The 22,952-nt window shown below is 36.0% G+C and overlaps 1 protein-coding gene across 6 annotated transcripts in view; it reads right to left on the bottom strand.

Moving 5' to 3' along the window:
* ETV1 (ETS variant transcription factor 1) overlaps window positions 1–19,586 on the bottom strand; it is an 88,591-nt gene extending 69,005 nt beyond the window's left edge. The window contains exons 1-5 of one of the 6 annotated variants that reach the window (XM_054564502.1): window positions 19,526–19,586; window positions 17,932–18,063; window positions 17,055–17,142; window positions 15,639–15,686; window positions 6,570–6,623 (exon numbers count right to left, since the gene is read on the bottom strand). In XM_054564502.1, coding sequence (XP_054420477.1) covers window positions 6,570–6,623; window positions 15,639–15,686; window positions 17,055–17,142; window positions 17,932–17,976 — 235 coding nt within the window. In that variant the 5' untranslated portion in view covers window positions 17,977–18,063; window positions 19,526–19,586. Of the gene's footprint in view, window positions 1–6,569; window positions 6,624–15,105; window positions 15,581–15,638; window positions 15,687–17,054; window positions 17,143–17,262; window positions 17,357–17,616; window positions 17,866–17,931; window positions 18,064–18,283; window positions 18,328–18,489; window positions 18,832–19,525 lie in introns of those variants that run through there. The other 5 variants (XM_054564501.1, XM_054564503.1, XM_054564499.1 and 2 more) reach the window with 5 other exon arrangements.
* Window positions 19,587–22,952: the final 3,366 nt, after the last annotated feature.

Below are 22,952 nucleotides of genomic sequence, written 5' to 3'. Positions count from 1 at the left end.
GTCTAAACTCAAACTGATTGTAGCTGGACAGAGACCAACAGTCTGTGGACTTTCTCGTAGCATCAGGTAAGAGAAAACATGTAAGAAAACAGTCTTTGGGACTGGAAAATACAAATAACTCTCACAGGTGACAAAAAATAAGAAACTATTTTTCCATAAACTTCATTTTTAATTCCCTGGTATATTTAAATAATAAAATGACAATATATTACTTATAGAGAAATTTCAGAAAGTCTATCTACTGCACAATGAATTGTACATGTGTAAGAAGAGCAGCATTGATCATACAACTTAACTGCAAAGAGAGACACTGCCATCTTTATTCTAGAAATGAGGAAAAGAGCAGAGTAGGCAAAATATTTTGCCTGTGCTCCATGGAAGGCCAACATCAAAATCATCTACTAGGTCCTTAGATATTGAGGGGCCCAAAGCCCAACCTAAGAAGTTAAACTCCCACAGGACTGGGGACATGATGCTGCATTTGAATATGCTTCCCAAATGATTCCTATTCATACACAAGGGTTACAACGCTGATTACTTACAGGAAAATAATTAAACCTTATCCAAAATGCCTCTCTACCTGCAGAGAGCAATAATCTAAAAACTGATCAGTCAAGAAGCTGTAGTGTAATACACACTTATTATGCAGTATATGGGACAATTAAAAAGGGAGAAACGTGGCTGTGTCTAGAGAATAGGATGGCATGGCGTGGGGAATGACCTTATTTGTGTTTTTTTTTCTGACTCCGTGAATATATTGCTTTAAACTGGAAAAAACAAAAAAGCAAAAGACAAAAACTAAAGTAGCAGAGAAACCACAACCAACCAAAACAACAATAAAGGAAACATAACAAAAGGACAGAACCTTCAAAAGCTGACTACTGATTAAATCTCAGGCATACTATGTCAGATGAGGAAGACAGGAGATAACTCATCTTTGAATGGATGAGTCCGACTACAGTGACATGTTTAAATAGTCCTCAAAAATATTTTTTTAAAGGAAACAAACACAGTAACAAATTCATGTTCTCAAGTCCCAGAAACGGAATTCCTCTTTGAAGGTATACTCACCTTCTGGTATAAACAATCAGAGAAATAAAAGACAAGGTCTTTCTGGCCAATCATATCCAAAATTTAATCAGGAAAGAAAGGTTTCAAAATTAATATTGAAAAGTAAATTTTTATAAGGTACTCATATGTGTAGAAAGGAACAGAGTGCAGGAAAGTAGTTTAGTAGAACAGCAGACAATCAAGAAACACAAATCATAAATGGAACTTTCCCCTCTGGAGCAAGTCAGGTAAATATAAAAGAATTTGTTCAGTCAGGGTCTGCATAGACCTGTCTGATTTCATCTTTTCAAAGAGCAGACTTGTAACAATAACCTATTTTTTCCCACCTCACTGTTAAAAAAGACCTAAAGTACTATTCTTTTAAAAAAACACCTAAGAAAATGAAGTATGGCAATGACTTCCATTTACTTGAACAAAGTGGCACCCATGAAACAGTGGCTTTAAACAGTTGAGTCCCCACACACCGATTTGTCTTGATTATTTTCAGATGGGTCACTAGGAATGTATTACAAATTTCAGTTAAAATAGAGAAATTTGCAAACTTTTTTTATATTTAATTCCATAAATATACCAGAGTCAAGGTTATTATCTCTTCAATGACATTATTCTCACTGACTTGCACTCCAGAACCCTGGCTATACCCCTGGGATCATCCAGGGAGGGCGCAGCATGCAAAGAGGAACATCCGCGACTATGTCAATCACTCTAAACACCCAAAGGAACTAATAGAAACAAACGGAAACAAACTAGTTAGAAAAATAATAACATATAACTTTGTAATGAAGAAATGAGAGGGGGTTGATTTAAAAAGAGTAATAATATAACAAATTTTAAAGTATATCATTTAAAATATAAGCTTATTGCTGTATTAAGTTTAAAACACAAGATTTAGAAAAATTCCGTTTGTATATGAATTTGTATCTACCTGGGAAAAATAAGGCTCACCTATGTCTTAAATACTTTTTAAATTCTCTTTTCTGAAGAGAGATAATTCTACTTCCTCTGGACTAGAGCGTTTTTTAAAGTAATTCTTTTTCCAGCAGAGTATCTGTTACCTGAAAAGATTTCTTTATAAGAAACAATTTGTTGGAGCCACATAATTGTTTCTCTTCACCTTTGTTCATATACTATAGGGAGTTGCTTGTTTTCATTTGTTTTTAGGTGCCCGCGTGTGCTCTAAAAGTGAGCATCTTTCAAAGGTTAGATGCTTTAAAAGCCTATTATAGTGTGCATCCTTAGATTCTAGATTTCCAACTGATATATTTTTTTTAAATTAAAAAAGAAAGAATGCTTGGGAATGTTTTTAGAGAGTATCCAACTGAAATTTCACAATTTCTGAATGCTCAATTCTCTACTCTTCTACATATATTTATCTGTGTTACAGTCAAACATATGTTCTATAATCCAGTGTTAAGCAGAATTTTGCAGTTCATTCTCCTAAACCTACATTTACCAAAGGGCTAAAGCAATAAAAGCAAAAACAGAAGCTTTTTATTTGATTGAGGTATGCAAGAAAATCTAATTATTCACATTTGAAAAGATAGGCCCATAGACCTTCTAGACGGGCCACACAGGGGGAATGGCGTTTCTTTCTACTCCTAGAGATTGGATCCCTCTGCCCCACTAAGCATTCCCAGACAAGGATCAAGCATTTGTATAGGGCATTTAGGAGACAATATAAGCTTTCCATTCCAATATTTGATAAACTTCTCCATCTAGAAATCCTTCTTATAATCTTATCCATATACTCCATTCCTCTTTTTAAACCATTCCCCTTTTCTGTCGGAATGATAGCTGGTCACCATCATCTGAATAATAGTCCTTTATGTCAGTGAAAAATCGAAATAAAGCACACCTCCACTTTCTTTGTATTAGACTATTTTAGATTTCTTGTTACCTTTGTTTATAAGTTGCCTTTATATTTAAGTGTTTTAGTTACAAGTCCCAGAGCTGTATTTTTTGTTAAACTGTAAATATTCACTAATTGAAGTAAAATAAAATCTCAGCATTGTGAAAATGTTTGGTTAAACATTCACAGTTTCAGCATATTTTTCCAGAATGAGACTCTATATTGCTTTAAGGCATGATCATATGTTTCTACCTTAAGACAGGAATTAGGACTTTGAAAATACCTGGGAGAAAATAAGCACTAAGAAGCTGATTGATTTTGATGCAATTTTCCTTACTGTGCCTCTAGAACATGCAAGGCATACTGAATACGACATGTCTCTGATCCTCAAGAAGTTCAGTCTTATCAAAGAAAGACATGCATTTAAAATATTATAATAAACACAAGAGACAATGCTATAGAGTCTAATTCTGCAGGGTAAGGACGACAAAGAAGAGGTCAAGAAGGATTTGAAGATGAAGGAGCTTCACCAGACTGCAAAACAAAAGTAAAAGCTGTGAAAGCAAAATGAACATGTGCAGAGGCATCAAAGAGTTCGCTCTGGAGAACCGAAAGATTAGAAGGGCTTATACTCAGAGAATGAGGAGGGACAGGGTACTGGGATGGCAGGAGTTAAAACTGAAACAGTAGCCCAGGCTTAAGTTATAGAACAATGTTCTGTACAGCTAAAGAATTAGGACTTTGTCCTGAAGGGAGTTTCAGGAGAAAATTAACAAGGTCAGACGGCTGTGGGCTGTGGGGTAATGCCTCGGAGGAGCAGGGACTGGAAGGAGGGAAAATTGAAGGCAGGGCGCCAATCAAAAGGCTGATTCACAAGTGCCATCAAGGCAGAATGTGGGTGTGAACTAAGGTAGTGAACAGAGATGAACAAGGCCAGGAAATCAAGATAATGTTGAAAGGTAGACTTGACAATTTCGTTCCTTATTTAAGGTTAGTGGTAAAGAAATGGAAAGACCATGAATAAATCGAATGTTTTCAGCTTGGACAGTGATGTCATCAACTCAGAAAGTTAACAGGAGACAGACAGATGTTGGTCTGGAAAAATAATGATTTCAACACTGGCCTTCCTGAGTGAACTCTGAAGACTGGGGTTGCTGTGCAAATGCTGTTTCATGCCCACACGCAGCTGACGGCTAAGGTGCTGCATTCTTCTAATTGCACAATACCTCAGTGGTGGATCAGAGAAGAAGCCTGGTAGACAAGGCAGAATGGAGAGCTGGCTAGAGATCACAAAGTAAGAGACACGGCTATACAGAGCTGCGCTGGCCACTGCTGTAACCAATAGCCACATGGTGTCTATATAAAGCCACAATGATTAAACACATTTAAAAATTCATTTCTTCAGGACCATGAGCCACATCTCATGTGCTCAATGACCAATGTGATCAGTGGCTACCGTATCGAGTGGTAAGGATACATATTTTTCCATCGTCACAGAAAGTTCTATGGCATCGTGCAGACATAACACATGTAAAATGGGAGGAAGAGTTTGGGGATAGAACCCCAGGAAGGTAAGGAAGACAAGTGGATTGAGAGGGAGGAATCAAAGGAGTAAAAAGAAAAAGGAAAAAGTATCGCACCATTGTGACCAAGAGAAAAAGAGTTCAAGGAGGCAAAACAGTGAAAAATAAGAAAAAAATAAAAAGGGATTAGTCATCCCTGGGCAGGTAGCTCCATTGGTTGGAGCGTCACCCAGATGGACCAAAGTTGTGGGTTCGATCCCCCGTCAGGACACGTACAGGAATCAACTAATGAGTGCATGAATAAGTGGAACAACAGATCAGCATTTCTCCCTCTCCCTCTCTTCTTTCCCCTCTCTAAAGTCAATAATAAAAAAATTAAAAATAAATAACTAAAAAGAAGTCAATTAAGAAAAAGAGTAAAAAAAATAACCTTAAGGTAGTTATTCTACCCTGGCAATTGGTATAGTGTTGGAATCATTACCAATTTCTTCAGATGTAAAATGACTCAATAAGATGAATTCTCCCACACAGATGACAGGTTTAGCTTTTTAGAAAGAACCCCACAGGAAGAGAAATGTTGGAAATGTGACCATTCTCTTCCCACACTTTAATGAAAGGGAGGCCTTGCCCAGCCGTCATCCTTAGCTATCATCCTTCTGGGAGTTTCTAGGAGCCTCTAATTAAGGTCTAAACCATTGCTGTATAGGTTTCTTGAAATCAAATATTTAATAATTACATTCAGACATCAAGCAACACTATTCTCTTCTCATATCAAAAATCAAGCTGATAAGAACAGCAGTTACCAGGGACTAGGGGCAGGGGGGCAGTGAGGAGTGATTTTTTTTAGTAAGTACAGAGTTTCAGTATGGAATCATGAGAAAGTTCTGGAGTTGGGTAGTGTTGATATTTGCATAACAGTGTGAGTGCCACTGAAATGCACACTTAAAAAGGGTTAAAATGGCAATTTTTCTGTTACGTATTTTCCCACAACAGGAAAATAGTTTACTAGTGAAGGTAAACTAAAACATTTAACATGGGAGAGAATTGGAAGAAAGCTCACAACACTTGACACATAGGAAATTGGAGACACCGAACATAAAAGCTAAAAACAACACTTATAAACATCTGTTACTTGAAGTTAAGTATTTGTATTAGATTTATGATATTAGGTGTGACAATATGGTTTGATAAGTTGTAAGGTATTAAGCCTACTTTGCTGCTGTTGATACCGCCTGCTGTGAAAATGTCAAATGAAACAAGTTTGAGCTTTAAGTGGTGCTAACATTCAGAACAACAGTGTATTAGGTCAGTTTCAGAATCGAGGTGCCCTTTATACCCTTTTCTTTACTATTTGCACCTCAGGTCAATAGCTGCAGTTAGCTCCCAGAAAGGCAGAGATAGGTATCAGAAGTGAACCCCGAGGCAACCATGTCTGCGAAGGCAAAATGCTCACGCTGCTTCGCAGGAGGGCAAGTACCCAGGAGTCACTCGTCACACAGCCTCTGACAGTCAGGCCCCGCAGCAAGACTCCAGGAAAGAAACACAGGGGGATCCTAAGAGAAGACAATGGCGGTGGCTTCCATTTCTGTTACTTCAACCAGAAACAGAAAATGAGGCTAAAAATTAAATCAATGTGGGTGAAAGTTCATGTATGCAAAATATTTTGAAAAATAATAAAAAAAAAATACAATAGGCCAATGAATGTTTGGCCTAGAATTTTTATAAGTTACACAATAATAAATTCATATAGATTTTGACTACTGACTATCTCTCATTGGCATCCAGACTTTTCCTCGTGAACTTATTGGAAAACTGTAAATAACCACTTGCACACGCATGGATCTCCCCCTGCTTCTTCTCCGAGGATATTGACCAAACACAGGGAACCAGACCATCTTGTAATCAAATCAGTTTTCCTGAGCTCCTATTTGGAGCTCTGCTCAGATCACACAGAGATTCTGCTGATGTCACAACGTGACAAATAACATCACCTCATGAATATAAGCTAAAAAGGCACTGGCATAATGCAAGATCAGGCATTGCAAGTGGAAACAAACAAAAGAGAAAGAATGAAAGAAGGAATAAAGGAAAAGGAAAACTTAAGAGATGAGTCAAACTATACTTACAACTTTCAGCCTGATAGTCTGGCACAAACTGCTCATCATTGTCAGGTACCTGAGCTGAAGGAAAAAAAGAAATTAAAAATTAAGAAAAAAACTGCCAAGACATAAGGGATGTTACTTTAAGTAAGATCTTTCATGTCGGATGTTTTTAGGCTGATATAAAACCTATTATTATCTGCCAATGAGCTCCTATTTAAAATGGCACTGACGGCAATACTTGGGAGGGGAAATAGAAGGAATCACTGATGTCAACCAGAAAACATGTATGGCAGAAATACAATGATGGCAAACCCTCTGAATTTCACCTGCTAGATAGAAGAGACATATGTCAAATAAAAGAAGCTATAGAATTTCTATTGGCTGCAGTGTTTCTTTTTGCAATTAAAATGTATGTATTTGCAATAAAAGGTATTTCAATTCAACCACTGCAAGTGCCTAAGTAGCCCGTTTAAAGTAACCACACAGTTCTTTCAAATAATGTGCAATTATCACACACAGCCCACTGCTTTATAGAAATCTTTAATTTTGGCATGTTCCATCTACTACAAATTAGACTACCGTAATTAAAAATGTTTGCCCTAAATTTAGCCAAAATAAGCAACAAAGTTTCTTAAATTATTGTCATTGATTTTGGTCATATAGTATAAAATGTTATCAAAGTCATTGACCATGGTCATAAAAATACAAATAAACTCCATTCTTTCACGCAAAATATTTTCCTAGTGATTTTCAGCATTAACAAAAAAATATCACCATTTCATCAGTCCTAATATCGAACAGCTTCCCTATTTTTAGTAAGGGAAAAAATTACTAAATAGCAAGGACTTTACACATTTGGCAGCAACCAAAACACAAGTAAACTTTTTCATTTCTATAATATTTTCAGCATAGTTGATTTACGCATCAAAATAACCTGTTCCAAATTGACAGAATATTACAAAAACAAGTTTTCACATATGCACTTTCACATATATACAAACTACATAAAACAGAAGTTAGGTTACTTTCCTAATTAATTTTAGCTGTGATCTGATTAGTTAGTATTACTTTACTAATATTATCTAATACTAAAACTTTTTACCCAGTCAAGTCATATTCAAACACCTGTCAATTAATTTTTAAAAAGAGCCTGTGCTGTATGGGGGAATACTTATTAAAATAATAAGTCTCTGTTGAAACTCTTTTGGGTTGGTAATTCAATGAGTTAAGAAAAAGTCTACATAATAAAATTCTGTATTTAAAAATTGTAATAAAAAAAGATTAAAACATACATATAATTAAAGGTTCTTTTTGCCAACTTATTTAATAATATATTTAAAAACATAATTATTTGGCTACATAAAATTTGTCATATTACTAAGAACAGAACCAATGATAATCTTACCTATCATCAAAATACATGCAATCTGACATTCATTTTCTAACAACTTTCTTCTGTACAACAATATTTAAGCTTATTAAAGACAAATCCAATCCTCTGCCACAAAAATGAAACCAAATAAATTAAGAACTTTTTCCAAATTATAACTGATGCCTATTTCTTCAGCCTTTATTTGAAGAAGTGTTTTCTCTTTTTATCCCACCAATATCTAATATCTAACTAACAAACTAAAGTCATGCAAACTTCCAATCATAGTTCTATGACTTGCTAGCTCTATAAACTGTGCAACATTTTTTAACCTCTTTCAACTCCATTTTACTCATCTGTTTATTAGTGATAATAGAGATTTTTTTGTGTGAGGATTAAATGAAATAGTCTAAAAAAATGTCAGACAATGTCAGATACCCACTTTTTTTCCACTTAATACACACAAGAAAACTACTTCAATTATTACGATGCAATCTTAATTATCTTTATTTCTAATGAATTATACTGGACATGGAAAAAATATAACAGCTAAAATCTGTACATTAGCATTCTCTTAGCTATAAACATTTCTCTTGCATTGCAGTAAGCTTGAGTTCTCTCATAGACTCACACATTATAACTGGAGGAGTGCCCTTTTAAACAAGTCTCCACACCAAAAAATTATAAAAATGTTTTTAATATCTATTTAATAAATAACAGCAGGTAGACAGAATCAAATCCTACATATTTTTTCCATTATATCCACATGTTTCAGTTTTCCTTCTAAATTAACTGCTAAACAGACATTAACTATTGAGATGCAAAAATTATCTTCCACAGCAATTATGCTTTTAAAAAGCCAACATTTACAAGAACCTAATAAAAATGTAATATCTCTTTACAGGAAAGGTTAAAAATATCTGCTGAGTAACAAAAGCGTATTTGTAACTAAATCTGCTGGTATGAATATCCTAAAAGGCAGACTTTTTTTTTTCTTACTATCATACCACAGAGTTGCAACTCCATGATATGTATCACTTCAAGAAAGACATAAAATTCTGTGATGGCTCTGTGGTTTGTGTTGGGATGTTTGTGCGAAGAAAAACTTTAGGAGCAGAAGAAACTAGAAGTTATACCTCACAAATATACAGAAAATAGCTGCATACTAGCAATTTGTAAAAAGAATAAAACTTGCTATTTCTGTTCTAACTCTTTAACATACTGAATAAATACTTCACACTTATGCTTGAACATATTACAAAATTTTAACAAAAAACATATGACTCACATTTTTCACAGAAGCTAATCTTCAGAAACTGAATAGACCAAATGAAGCAGCATGCTACTTAAAAAGACAAAGGCTTAAGTCTACCTCTAATTTAAAGTTAGAGTAAAAGGAAAGCAGTTAACAAAAAACACAAGTTGGCCCTGGACAGGGAAAATATGACAAAATATTGCCACACTCGTAGCATACATTTCTGTTTTTCCCCTCAATTCACAGGAATTCTGTGAGGCAGCAAACTACAGCTGCCTAAAATTTGTGACAAGTCATACCAACTCCAAAGAGGAAAATTAACAATAAGAGCCAACCTAAAAATTGTTTTCCGACAACTATCTATTATAAACTATGCTTGGAATAATCACCGTTGAAGAATGAAAATGTTTCCCCACACTCTGTAATTAAAGAGGAAGGGGAAGAGTAAGAAAGGAGAGAGGGGGAAGTATATACCAAAAGACCAATAAAAGGCTTTCAAGAAGATTAAGCATGTGGATTTTATTGGTAATAGCTAGAGCGGCTCTATCAGATCATTGCACATTAATAGTCAAGTTGCCATCAAGTCTCAGGACTTCGGCTTTAAAAGGAGAGTATCTGCACTCTCAGCTATTTGCTTTACCTAAATTATTATCCAAAGTTGATCTTTTCTCTCTCTCTTTTTACTGCATAGCAACACATACCATGATAAAGAAGCTGAAGAAAACAGTAATCATGACCCAGGTGTCACAGAATCACTAACTCTTATGTTTAATTTTAATATACTTTCTTAACATTCCCTGAGGGGTGGGGGTGGGCAATTTTTAAATAGTTTGCCTTTATTTTATGAGTATTTTAAACTTTCAAATAAAGTAATAATCATTACTTAAGGAAAGTTGAGCATTTAAATAGGTTGGCTGCAGGCAAGGAAAAAATATTTTTTTTTTTTTTTTTTTACACACTAGGCGCCTGTTAGGTTTTCTCTTTGAGAGAGGTGGGGGGAAAGTGGAAAAATTACAAATGAAACACATGTCAAGTATAAAAGGGGTTAATATTTAATTAAAACCAGTTCTATCCACTGTAACAATGACCTGGAGCCAAACAAGGCGGAAGATGTATGAGTCATTCTTTCTGCCCGTGAATGAGACAGCTGATCTCCTCAGCAATTCCTCCAGACAAGCAGGCAGAACTGGAGTTCTGCCTCCATTCACAAAAACACAGTCCAGCATGAGCCATGTGGCCCAACCACAATCTTTTCATGTCACACCCTTCTAGAGAGCTAAAGCAAGTCAACTTGAACTTGCAATATAAACACAATTTTATTGCTCTATCTCAAATAGAGTTCAGAGCCATTAAGGTACACATTTAAAGAAATGACAAGTTTACAAAATGAAATCCACCTATTTATTATATTTAACCCATCCTACTTCACAGGGTAACTTGTCACTGAAACTTAAATGTATAAAACTAAAAAGGAAGGGAAGAAAGAGGCAAAGAAAAAATGTGAAAGGATGGAAGGAATGATAAAACCCATTAAAAGTGCCTTATTTTTCTTGCTTGTTATTCAAAATTTCTCTCTCCTAAGATTATAACAGATTGCTGCTGACTTAGTAGCATTTCGTTTTGAATAAAGGGTTAAAAACAACTTTCTCTGAGGAAATTTAAACTTTAAGTAAAAGTAAAACAAGAAAATTAGCTTTCGAACAGTGGCATTCTGTTTAATGCTAAAATGAAGCTTCAGGCCTTGGAATAATATAATCATGAGGCCACTAAGCCTGCTTTTATACCACATCCGATTTTAATATTAAAATGATTGTACCAATATATAAGCATTAATTAATGCATAATTATAAACATATTTAAACTGATAAAGACGGCTGTTTCCCCATGACAGAAACATCTTTAATATTTGCTAAAGACATTCTGTGTCCTAAAAGAAAGAAAACAGTAAGTTTTAGTTGTCTTTAGTCTCAAACTAGCTTCTATTCCTAACTCTAAACTGACCTGTAATGACTTAAAAACTAAAGAGTAGATCAGAGCTCTTGTTTCTAATCAAATATTTTCTCTAGTGCTACAGAGATCTGATGATGATGATGTTGATGATGATAATGAAGATTACAATTAAAAGTTTATAAACAGGTCAAATGGAATAAAGTTATATTATAAATTCCAAGAAATTATACATTGTCAGTAACTGAATTAGGAAAGCTTAGCATTGTTTCATAAACATTTATTATGGCCCTCTGGAAAAGCTATATTATGCTACAGCAAATCCAAATTCTATTCTTAATAAAAAATTTTCTATTTTGCAAGGAGAGTCTAGATGAAAGGTTTGTGTCCAATGAGTATTTAGAAATGTAATACATTACCTGCTATCTTTTAATCAAGCAAAGAGAATTTTTTTCACATTTTAGAGTATTTCTAGGCACAATGCAAAGAGGGGTTGTAGTCCCCACTTAAAAAAAAATGGCTCTTGCTCAATTCTAAGAAATAGTTTGGACTTCTGTAATTTAATGCGTAAGTCATCAATTCCTTTTTTTTTTTTTTGTTAACCACATAAAAATAATGTCTTTCTAAAGATTTTATTTCTTACTGCATCACATGAAAACAAAACAAAAAAATTCAAGAATACACCCAATTTGTGTTCCTTTTTAAAAAGGCACAGTACAATTTTTGCAAAACAAAAATGAGTGCATTATGACTGCTGACTATTATTGGATGACCATATGTATAACATATTATTTATGAAACTTCACAATAAATAACTTTGAATATAATCAGTATCAATCACAGAAGTGAATTGCGGAGGTACAATCTCTACTTTTAAGTAGACCTGATTATCATTTAAAGGTCACATAAAACAAAAGAAAGAAAAAGTCTTATCTGCATGAGGTAAGGACCAAAGGTGTAGAAAAGTTGTTCTTGGAGATAAAACTTTGACTCAAGTGTGGTGGCCTAATGAAGCTTGACTTACAACAACACAATCGAAGATCATTTTACCCTGATGGCATCAAATCACTGTTGACTTTTTTCCTGAATATTACTGACAAAAGGGAATCTCAAGAACATCTAGACCAACACAAAAATAATGTTTAAAAGTTGCTATGTATTTTCATTAGATACACGTGAAATCCCTTATTTCTCTTTCAGTTGTTAGTAGGTAAGCCTTAATAACAAACTTTAGAAGAATGCAATCCTTTTAAAACTCAGTTTTACATCCTTCTCTTTCTGTCCCCCAACAAGAGTCCATTCTAATTATGAATTTCCTGGGCACCATTTGCTGAAGCAACACTTAAAACAGGTTGTCAAGAATAAGACATTACTATGATGTTGATAGGATTGGTATTTAAACTCATTATTTCATGGGATCAAATAATTGAAATTGCCTCTCTGTCAGGAGCAATCTAATTCAATAGGCAAAGAATCAATAAAGAATTGTATGTAGTTACAGTTACAGTATGAGGTAGCTAGAGCAAAATTCAAAATAGGCATATTCTCAATTTTTTTATCTGCCTACTCTGTTACTGAAAACATCACCTATTCCATTTATTTCAGAATGAAATGTGATTATTTTAAACTGTGGTATATATGTTAAAAATATTTAAACTTCAGTGTTAGTACTTAGAAAGCGATACTAATATAAAGTTATAGTCTTCACAGACATATTTTTGATCTCTGGAAGTAAATTTTTTGAGAGAATGAATTCTATTTTTAGAGATAACTTTAGTGAATTGAAAATACTGGTTCTAGCTCCACCCAACCTGCCTTATCCCAATTTCTCCTTAGACATAAAACACATTTCTTACTCCATAATTTACCAATGACTCATATGTTGCACTTTGGGACTAATTTATGAAATTCTTATAGGAAAAACAAACATGTTAGCATATATCATCTCCCAAGTATGTAGGAACTTCGATAATTTTTTAACATGATTATCATATGACACATGACAACTAACTTGACTCTCAGATCCAGTAAGATTTTTAGACCCGATTAATTTCCCAGTGGGATTCTAACTCATGGGAGAAACTTGGTTAATTGCCAATGATCTTTTTTAAAAGGGTCAAGATGCTTTAAAATTCCATGGTCAGTTTCTTGGCTACAAAGCATTATGAAAAGAAATATGTAAACGGTTCATATCAGCCAATTTGGCAGTGTTTTAATTTCTGGATATCCAGAGGAACATAAATGGACAAATCCAGATACTAATAAACTAGTAAAATTTTGAGTTCTCTTCTTAGCTACTATTATTCAAGATGCTATTAAGTCAAGTCAAAATGCTAAAGCAAATATAACTATATATAATTGCTAAAAATAAAAATATGCTGTCTAACAAACAGTAAAAATAATTTAAAAAATTTTAAAATCCTCTCCTTGCTATTAGATAGGATAAATTAATGTAAACTATTTTGAAAAATGTTGAAATTATTCTGAAATGAAATGGTATCCCCATAATTTGTAAATAGAAGCCCACCTTGTTATTCAATACAACAGTCCGACTATTAATTTCTGAACTTCTTAGCCTTATGAATTCTTTTCTAAGTCAAAGTCCATATTCCTCCAAATACATGTCATCTTCTAGATTTATTTGATATAAAGCAAATCTTCAGATCTGATTTACAGGTATGTGAAAAACTATGACTAAGAATAATCAGTGCAGAGTTTGAAAAGATAAACTCAGATAAATTAGTCAAATTACTTATCCGAGTGACAAAGAAACAAAAGAAGTTGAAAGTAAAAAACTGTACTGAAATCAATTATAAAATGTTAAGAGTCTGTCACAGATTCCACATTTTAAAATTCCAGGAACAGAGTTGCTATGCACACTCAAAATCTGCCAGCAAGTGCACTGACTTGGAATCAATGAGACTTAAACATCTTAAACAACAAACTAATCTTCCAAAACAATTAAAATGGATATTTCAAGTTATGTTGAATAAGCAAATAAATTCCCTCATAAATGTAATGGTCTCACAACTGTCAACTTTGCAAACTAACAGAAAAAGTTAATACAAGTACCTCTGTGCAATTTTTTCTTGAAAAAGTTACGTGGAAATATATGGCTCATGTTGCAATAATAAGTAATCTATTGCAGTAAGTCTCATTACCAGAGACAAGCAAACTGACCTTTAAATAAAACTAAAATTCTTATGCATACTTACCTTTCATTTACATACAAACACAATCACCTTTTTGGAAGGGCTACCCGGAGAACTATTTAACTTAAAAGATTTTTAAAAAAGATTGCAGAAGCTCTTTGGAGAACTAGAATATCAGCAAAACAAAGAAACTTATTTTACATGCTAACAGCAACTTGATCAACTGCAAGCTAGACCACTGATAAAACACAGCAGTCAGCCCCAAATAGCAACAGCAACACTTGGCTTCCACTTAAAGAGACCCTCTCTCTTCTTTTAACCGTCTTAAAAATTTGTTCCAAAAACTGTTATGTTTCCCATGTAATGTAAAGACAGAAAAAAGACAATTATACTTAATACTTAAATATCTATAATTTTCTTTGTTTTCCACCAAACATATCACAGGGTAAAATCAATATTTCACATGAGGACAAAACCAAAAGAAAAAATTCAAATTATGAACACCAACAAAAGTCCCTCAAAATTAGGCATTTCTCAAGTTGTATATAGCTCTACTGAAGCAATACTTCATTGTTCTTATGAAATAAAGTTTACACAATAAAAAGGTACAATAGATTGTAACACAAATTTTTATAAAAAAAGCAATCAAAAATAAAAATAATGCCTTTAAATGTGTCCTTGCTATATTAACTAAATCCTAGTAAAAGTAACATGAGAGCAAAAGTCAATTTCAACAAACATCACATAACAGTAACAAATAGAAAACATTGAAAATTTCTTCAAAGCCCCCAAAGATTTATTTTAAAGACATACATTTCCCAAGTATTGGATACACACCTATCGTTCTGTGTTGTGAACAAGGTGGAAAGAAGACACTTGCACTTAAATCTTGAAGCATCCCGTCCTGATGAACCCAGAGAAACTAATTTCTGCCATCAGAAAAGTCCTCCACCAGAACACCAAATAATGATGTGCGCTGCTCTAAAAGAAACAGCTAGCCGGGTTCTGGCTCTAGGAGGTCTCTCGAGGTACAATAATATAAACCTGATCAATTGCAATTAAAATCTGAACAGAGGCTTAGAACTTGAAGTCTTGGTGCATTAGTTCTTGCCAAAAGCAGATGTGATTGTGAGCTGGAAGCAATTTCTCCTGGTAATTTGTGATGACACTGGGTAGCGCAGCCCCAGATTCCCCAAAGACAAACTCATCAGAGGCTCTAATGTATGCATGACACATGAGGTGGCTCTTTTAGAGCTCAATTAATTGGGCTGAACATTAAGACAGCAAGTTCAGGACTTTTCCCCCCTTCCAGAGTTGCTTTCTCCTCCTTTAAAAGCATTTATTATTATTATTTTTTTTTTTTGCCTTACCTTCTGCAAGCCATGTTTCCTGTAATTGACTTAGATCTTGAAAGAGTTCTAAAAAACAAGCCAAAGACATAAAGAAAAGATTTGCAAATCTTTAGGTTTCATTAAATGGAAATGTTTGTCCTAAGATTTGTCATATATCAATTTTATTTGGGGAGGTAGTCAATATAAAAAGAGAACAGAATTTATACCTTATAGATTTCAATAATCCTGCTCATTTTGATGGTTATTGAGCATTATTTCTTTAAGAAGTTATTCTTTCAGTCAACTAAATAATAAAGTCAATATCTCTCTTCCCTCTCCCCCCCTTTTTTAAACAAACAGATTAATAAATAAGCTCAGGGACACCAACAACATACATGAACTAGTATTCAAAAATAGCTTAGGAAAAGGTATGTCTACAGAAACCTTTCTTAAATATATGCAACTCATGTAAAATAGTAGGAAAAAGATTAGAAAGACTGAAAAATATTTTATTTATATTTCTGAATTTTATACAAAAGATGTAACAACAAATGGTATAATTCTCAAAGTAATGTATATTTTCAAGTTCAATGCCGTAAAGATAAAAGGAACAACTTTTAAATACAAGTTGTTAGAGAAATATTTCTACATTAATAGGTACAAAAATCAAAGACAGATAATTCCCTGGCACCTGTTTATTATCAAGTCCAAATTTTTGTATTCTGTCATAGTGTGAAGGGAGAGAGGTGTTCTATAATTATGAGGATTTGAGGAAGTTTCAGAATTCAATATGCCTCATCTAAATGTACAACTGAACTTTGATAACTAAATCTAAGTATCTTAAGTTTATTATTAATGCTTCCCTATGGCTGGAATAATTTATAATATATTGACTTCCTACCAACAGTTCATAAAAAGAATCTGTAACCTAATTTTCCAAGTAAGTATTAAAATTATTAATTAGGCATTAATTATAATTCTGAGAACACTTTAAGATCTACAAAACGATATTATGACCTCTCCATGGAGTCATCAAAATCATCCACGAAAAGTTTGATAACTACATGGTTTTTGTGTAAAGGGGAAATCAAATATTCATTTACATTGTTTTAGCAGTGTACATAGTTGCTTAATTTGTCCCACTGTGTTAGATATTTTAAAATTAATACCTTAGTGTATGGGATTAGTTATAATCCACATGGACAAGGGTATTAAATATAAAAGGATATCACTGTTAACTTTTTACTTCCTTCTTTCATTAGTTTGTGACAGGGCCATGAAATATCCTCCGGTGCAAACTGTCACATTATGTTAATTGTTTCAAGTAAAAGTCCTAGTTAAATATAGCAATTTGAATGTTTATTATTTTTAAGCTAAGATTGAAGTGCTCCTCTTCTTGATGAGAGTGGGGGATATAGGTAAAGAGGGGGAATTCAGCCCAAAATCAAACCTCACCTTCTGAATCATGAGCCAGATCTCTGTTAATGAATTTTCTTTTCCTGACATTTGTTGGTCTCTCGTTACAATTTCTCCCACGCTGATTCTACAAAGGGAAAGATAAAATCCTTTAAAAGAATGTAAACCTCAAAAGTCACACACAAAAAAATACATGCATGCATACATCTACAGGATCCTCTCTAAATAGAAAAATTAAAGTCCATACTATCAACTCTAACATTCATTTTCTGCATTCATTTCACAGTGAAAGCTTATGCTGAGAATTCAACAGCCAGGAAGAGTTGCTTCCCAATGCCGATCCTAGCATACTATTTATTGGTCATACATTCATGGTATCTCAGCATCAAAACAACATTAAGCAATTACACTTAAAGTCGATTTTAGGCTGGATCAAAGCTAGTCTAAAATACAATGAATGTTATTCTGATACTCCCCACTCAAAAAAAAAAAAAAAGCAGAAGAAGAGTGATAAAATGAAAAATATAAGAGAAAATGAGAGGGGGGAAAAAAGAAACAAAAACACCCCATGTAAACAAAAAGTGTCAGCATTTGTCTCAACTTCATTCTTTTCAATGTGGCAGACAAACCCAGCCAAAAACTTTGAGTGCAGCAGCTGCTGCTGCCCTCCATCTCCTCTTCCACTCATCTTGGGCCCTTTAATCAGAAAAAGGGGTCTTAAAAACAAAACTGTGCCTTATCCAAATCACTGAAAGGTAAGCTCATTTTGAAGACTGGGCTTCTAGAAGCAGAGTCGCCCTACAGTGGCAACAAAGCAGATAAAGTATCTGCAATCCCAACCCCCTTACCTCCTCCCTTATCCACCCCCCCACCCCAGTCAAGTTTATAAACAGCAACTCTCGAACTGATCACTCACATTGGTGACCATGTAAGGCACTTGCTGGTCATAAAATCCATCCATTCTGCTGCTCTTCGCAAATCTCAGCTCAGTGTTTTATATTTTGAGCATTTAGCTGGAGATTTCCTCGGGATCTGGACTTCTATCAACCTAGAGGGGAACAAGATGGCTTTTAGGCTAAAAAAAAAAGAAATCATGAATGAAGCTCTTGAATTTGCATAGCTAATTACCCTCCGACTGTCCCATTCACAAAAATAACCCTCCCTACACCGCCTCCTTCACCTGGATCCAAAGAAAGCCCAGAGAGTTCATAATTTACATATTTTCGGCAGTAGCAAAAATCCGAACTAGAGGCTATGTATTTATTTACACTCTCGATGTTTCCCTGCGAGGTCGGTGTACCGCGGGCGGCTCTGATTCGCAAACGTGTGCAAAACTAGCAATGGCGATCAACGAGACTTGCTTTGCACCTAACGGGACTAAGAGACGGAGACACCTCTTTCACAAGGATAGTTTTTGCAACCCACAACCATGCAATTATCTGGAGAGACATAAAAAGTTGTTGGAAAGACCCACCTGAAGGCCACGCTAGGCGAACTGCTGCAAAAAATTCCCTCCAAATTTAATAAAAACATTAATTATTGCCCAGCACTTCCCCCTTGGAAGCCGAAAGCGCCTCTGACAGAGCTCAATTCGGTGGTTTTTCCTCTACTTCTCCTCCAGGGGCCTCCAATCCAAACTGATGGATCGCTGCCTCCCATTGGCTCCGCGTCTCTTTCACAAGATCAGATTTCGGGCTGTCAATCAGGCAGCTTGCTGCCCGTTCTCCTGGATCTCCCGCGCCCCTCTCCCCCGGCTGGTGTTCGGCGGGTTGGCGCAGGGTCCAAAGCCTGGAAATGCCACAGAGGAAACCGACTGCCTTCCTAATCCACTGCTTATTGTTAAGGTGCCCGGAGACACTGAATCCATCCATGTGTACGGAGTCGCCAGTTCCCCTTACTGGTGTCTGGTCCGTTCTTGGGCTGATTTCCTAAAGCACTTTTGTTCGGTTCAGGCACATACTCTGAAGCGCGATCTACTAAACCTGTGCCTTCTCACTCCTCCGCCTCCTCCCCTCCCTCAAGATCGTCCCCCGACCCCAAACCTCCTACTTTTAACCTGATAACAAGCCCACCTAGCCATAGCTTTGCTCCCACTAAGTTTTTGGCCCAGGTTCTTTTGCCTTTTTTTTTTTTTTTTTTTTTGGTAACACATATCAACCATTATTATGGTTTATCAAAACACATTTTTTTTTTTTAATTTGTCCTCAAGTAAGATAAGAGCCAAATCATTCATGGGAGAGTAAAATAAAGAATCTTTGTGAGAAAGCACCGGGGGACAGTGGAGGAATTGCATGTTAGGGAGGGTTGCGTTGGGAGGATTACGGAGCAATCTAGGTGAGGAAGAGATAAAAATCGAATTTCTCCCAAGTGTGCACTGGGACAAGGTGCTTCCAGTCCTCCATGGAGGTGGGGCGGAGCAGGGAGGGGATGAGGTGGCTCAGGTATCCGAAGGACCCGCACATTTCCTGAGCTTTTGTTATGTATACATGGAGACCGAGGGTGTCACTTACTGTACTTGATGCTTTCACTTCCTCTTCTGTTTTTACACAGCCACAGCCCGGAGTTGGGGGGCGAGGGGTGAAGGGACTCGGGTTTCAAGGACAATGACTGGGACGTTAAAAAGTGAGGGCTGCAACTCTGAAACCCCTTGCCCTCACCCTCCTGTGGGGCTTGGAGCTGCGGAGTCACTTAAGACGCCGCAGCCCGACAGGGCACGGGAGGCCGCGGGGACGGGACCAGGAACTCAGTAGTGCTGAAATTCACTTGTGATCCTGGTGGCGACGAGAGCTACAGAGCAAAAGATGTTTCCGGCAGCTGTTCCGCCTGTTGGGAAACATGCTTCAGTTCTCAATTTCTATTTGAAACTTTCCTTCCTTAAATGGAAGGGTATGGAGACACATTAAAATGGAGTGTGAGAGAACAAGACTCCGCAGGAACCAGAAGGAGAAAGAACTGTGTGGAAAAAAAATAAAAATGAAAAGGGTTAAATAAATTTAGAAAAACTTATTACTGGAGAAACACCCAATAATTACTGAGAGAAAGGACATATATCGTGCATCCCCTGAAATCAGTAAATCAGAGTAGCCGGTGCTAACGCGCACCTAGAAGCATTTTGAGCGGGAACTGCACTTTAACCTCAGCCGGGGAGGGCTTCCGGGCGTAGCCCGGGCCTCTAGGCTGGAGTAGTGAGGCTTTCGGGTACTTTCTGAGGGTGCAATCAGGCGGAGAGCCAATAGCAGGGGTGTCCCGCCGCCCAGCACTCCGGGGATAACTCGGCCTCTGTAATCTGAGCAACAGTTTCCAAAGACCTTTTCAGGGGCTGGAGCCTCACAGGTATCCAGGGTAACCGGGAAGAGGCGGAGCTTCAGCCTAGCCACCCCCCTCGACTCCGCCCTCCTTCCCTACCCGTAAGGTTCTCGCCGCAGCCAATAACATTCCTTCTGTTCCCAGCCCATTGTTGTTTATTGCTGACCCTGCAGCGCTCCACTAGGAGATTGGCCGCTTTAGGGAGAGAGGCGGAGCCTCTTCCGCCCCGCAGCCGCCTTCCAGCTCCATTCACAAAATTCCGGCCTCTCTTGGTCACGTGTTTGGGGGCGTGGTGGAGCAGGGGAAATGACACAACAAAGGCCCAAGTTTCCCAAACCACAAAACTTTTTTCTGCCTTGCAGCCTTCTCTGTGTCCTGTCCCAGAATACTAGATGAGAAAAAGGAGCTTTAGGTCTGGGAGCGACAAGGGGGTGGAAGAAGTCGAAATTAAAGAAAGTGTCCTCACGGGGCTAATTCCACGGTACGCTGCATACGAGAAAAGCTGCAAAAGAGGAAAGGAAGAGAATTAAGGAGAGTGGGGAGAAAGGCTTAAGAACAAACTAGTAACTTTTGCTTCATACTTCAAGTTATTGCTTTTGGAAGTGCCAACAGTTCCATTGTAAACGAATTTCTATTTTTCTCACTTAACGTTCTGTAATTTTCATTTCTACCTTTGATTCATCCCACAGGTTCTTGTTAACTTTTCAAAGTGTCTTTTAAGAATAGTGCAGGTTCGCTGGCTGACAGTTTTAGTTTCCATTTCCCAAATCCACACTCACAAAGAGCAATCTCCTCAGAGCACTGCTCCCCACCAAAGGTGGACTGGCCAAACAGCAGAGGGGCGCTTATCCTCCGATTTTACTACCTATTGCACGGGCTACATATTTCCCTTTGGAACCTTTAAGTTTAAATGAACTCAGCCTTTAACCATTTGATCTTAACAGTGATTGAAAATGGTATTATATGAGTCAGCAGACAGCTATTCTCTACAGCTCAGTATGTTCAAATAGCATTAAATTTTGAGATAAATGTACTCCTCTAGCAAGGGAACTCTTGGATTAAGCCTCTCTCTGTCCTCCACTTTCTCTTCTGTCTGTTCTCTTTCTCCTTTTTGTGGCATGATACTTAGTGAGACACTGGCTTTTAGTTCGGTTGCTGTTTATCTTCTATGCTTGGCACTGAGAAAAACCAATAGACCTAGTGTCTGAAGACATTAGATTGGCTAAAAATTAGTTTTTTAGAAAATGTTACCATTGTAAAAAATGTCTGCAGAGGAAGCAGTTCTATCCAGAGAGAGGGACGTCAAAAGTTGCACAAAGTTTCCACTACTATTGAAAGTGAGTCTTTAAAAAAATCAGCTTAGTAAATGCCAGTCCTTCTTGAATGGAAAATTTCATTTTGGCAGGATTTCAGGCATAGAATGGCAGAGCAGAGGCCAAGAGGCTTTGACATTTATTTACTTGTATTTTGAAATCCCATTTGGGTTTTGAAATAAGAGCACTTGAGAGAAAGCCACCCCCCCCCCCCAAAAAAAAAATCCATTTCTGAGTTTGGAAAGTTTTTAACTTGCATATAAAGCTATTTAAATCTTTATAGTTCCTTTGCTGTTATTTAATAAAGTAAGATAATGGTCATTAGTGACTTTTCTGCAGTTAATTTATTATAGCATTATATTGAAAATGCATACTGTTAAATAAAGCATATTTCTAAAAGCAGCAAAAAAGGAAAAAACTAAAAATAGTATTGCTTGTTTTAAATGGTTAATATGATTAAAATTTAATAAAATTTGTTCAAATTGGATTAATTATTAAATAAAATAGTAACTTTTATAACCTTTAAAAAAGTATATAAAGCAAATTGTTAATGGCCTAGTTGGCACTGAGCTGCAGCAAATAGATAAGGAAAAAGTGGTAGACTATTAAACAGCCAATGGTCAGGAAATGAACAGGTGAATATATTTCCAAAGGAAAACTAAGAGTCCTGCCAGAATGGGAAAAAAGAAAAATAATGGCTTTCATGGGTTCCCTGAAGGAAGAGAAGCAGGGATTTGAGAGGAAGATGGTGCTTAGGACAAAGGTAAAGGTACCAGGAAACTGTCACTGTATAGGTGTGTTAGCTTCTACTCTCAACCCTGCCATTGTCAGCTGGGGAACATCCACAAACTCTCCAAGTAGAGGCAATGCAAACATGTGGTTTAAAATATTCTCAACTGCACTAGAAGTCAAGGCATTATACATTTAAAAAATAAAGAACATTTGTATCCCATCAAGTTGGAAAAATATTTTTAATACCCAGGATTGTCAGTGTTGTGATAAGGGCACTTATATACTTGTATACTGCTGGTTAGTTAGATTGGGACTTTCTGCAACCTTTTTAAGTAAGTTTACAATATCTAATAGACCCTGCAATGTACAATATCTAAAGTTAGACCTGATAATCCTGATTTGGTAAATTTGTCCTATAAAAATGAAAGCAATGTGCATAAGAACTTTTATTAAAATACTATTTATAGAGGGAAAAATTTGAAAACAACTCCAATACCCACCAATAATGGAATAGTTTTAACAAAATATGATGGCTTTATATTTTGGAATTTAATTATGGTAACGCAGCTATGAAAATGTAGCCTGT

Source organism: Pteronotus mesoamericanus, unplaced genomic scaffold (assembly GCF_021234165.1).
Source record: "Pteronotus mesoamericanus isolate MK-2021 breed Mesoamerican mustached bat unplaced genomic scaffold, CSHL_Meso_final scaffold_85, whole genome shotgun sequence".
Classification (NCBI taxonomy): Eukaryota; Metazoa; Chordata; class Mammalia; order Chiroptera; family Mormoopidae; genus Pteronotus; species Pteronotus mesoamericanus.
Note: the sequence above shows the minus strand (reverse complement) of the source record. Positions and strands in the feature narration are given on the sequence as shown.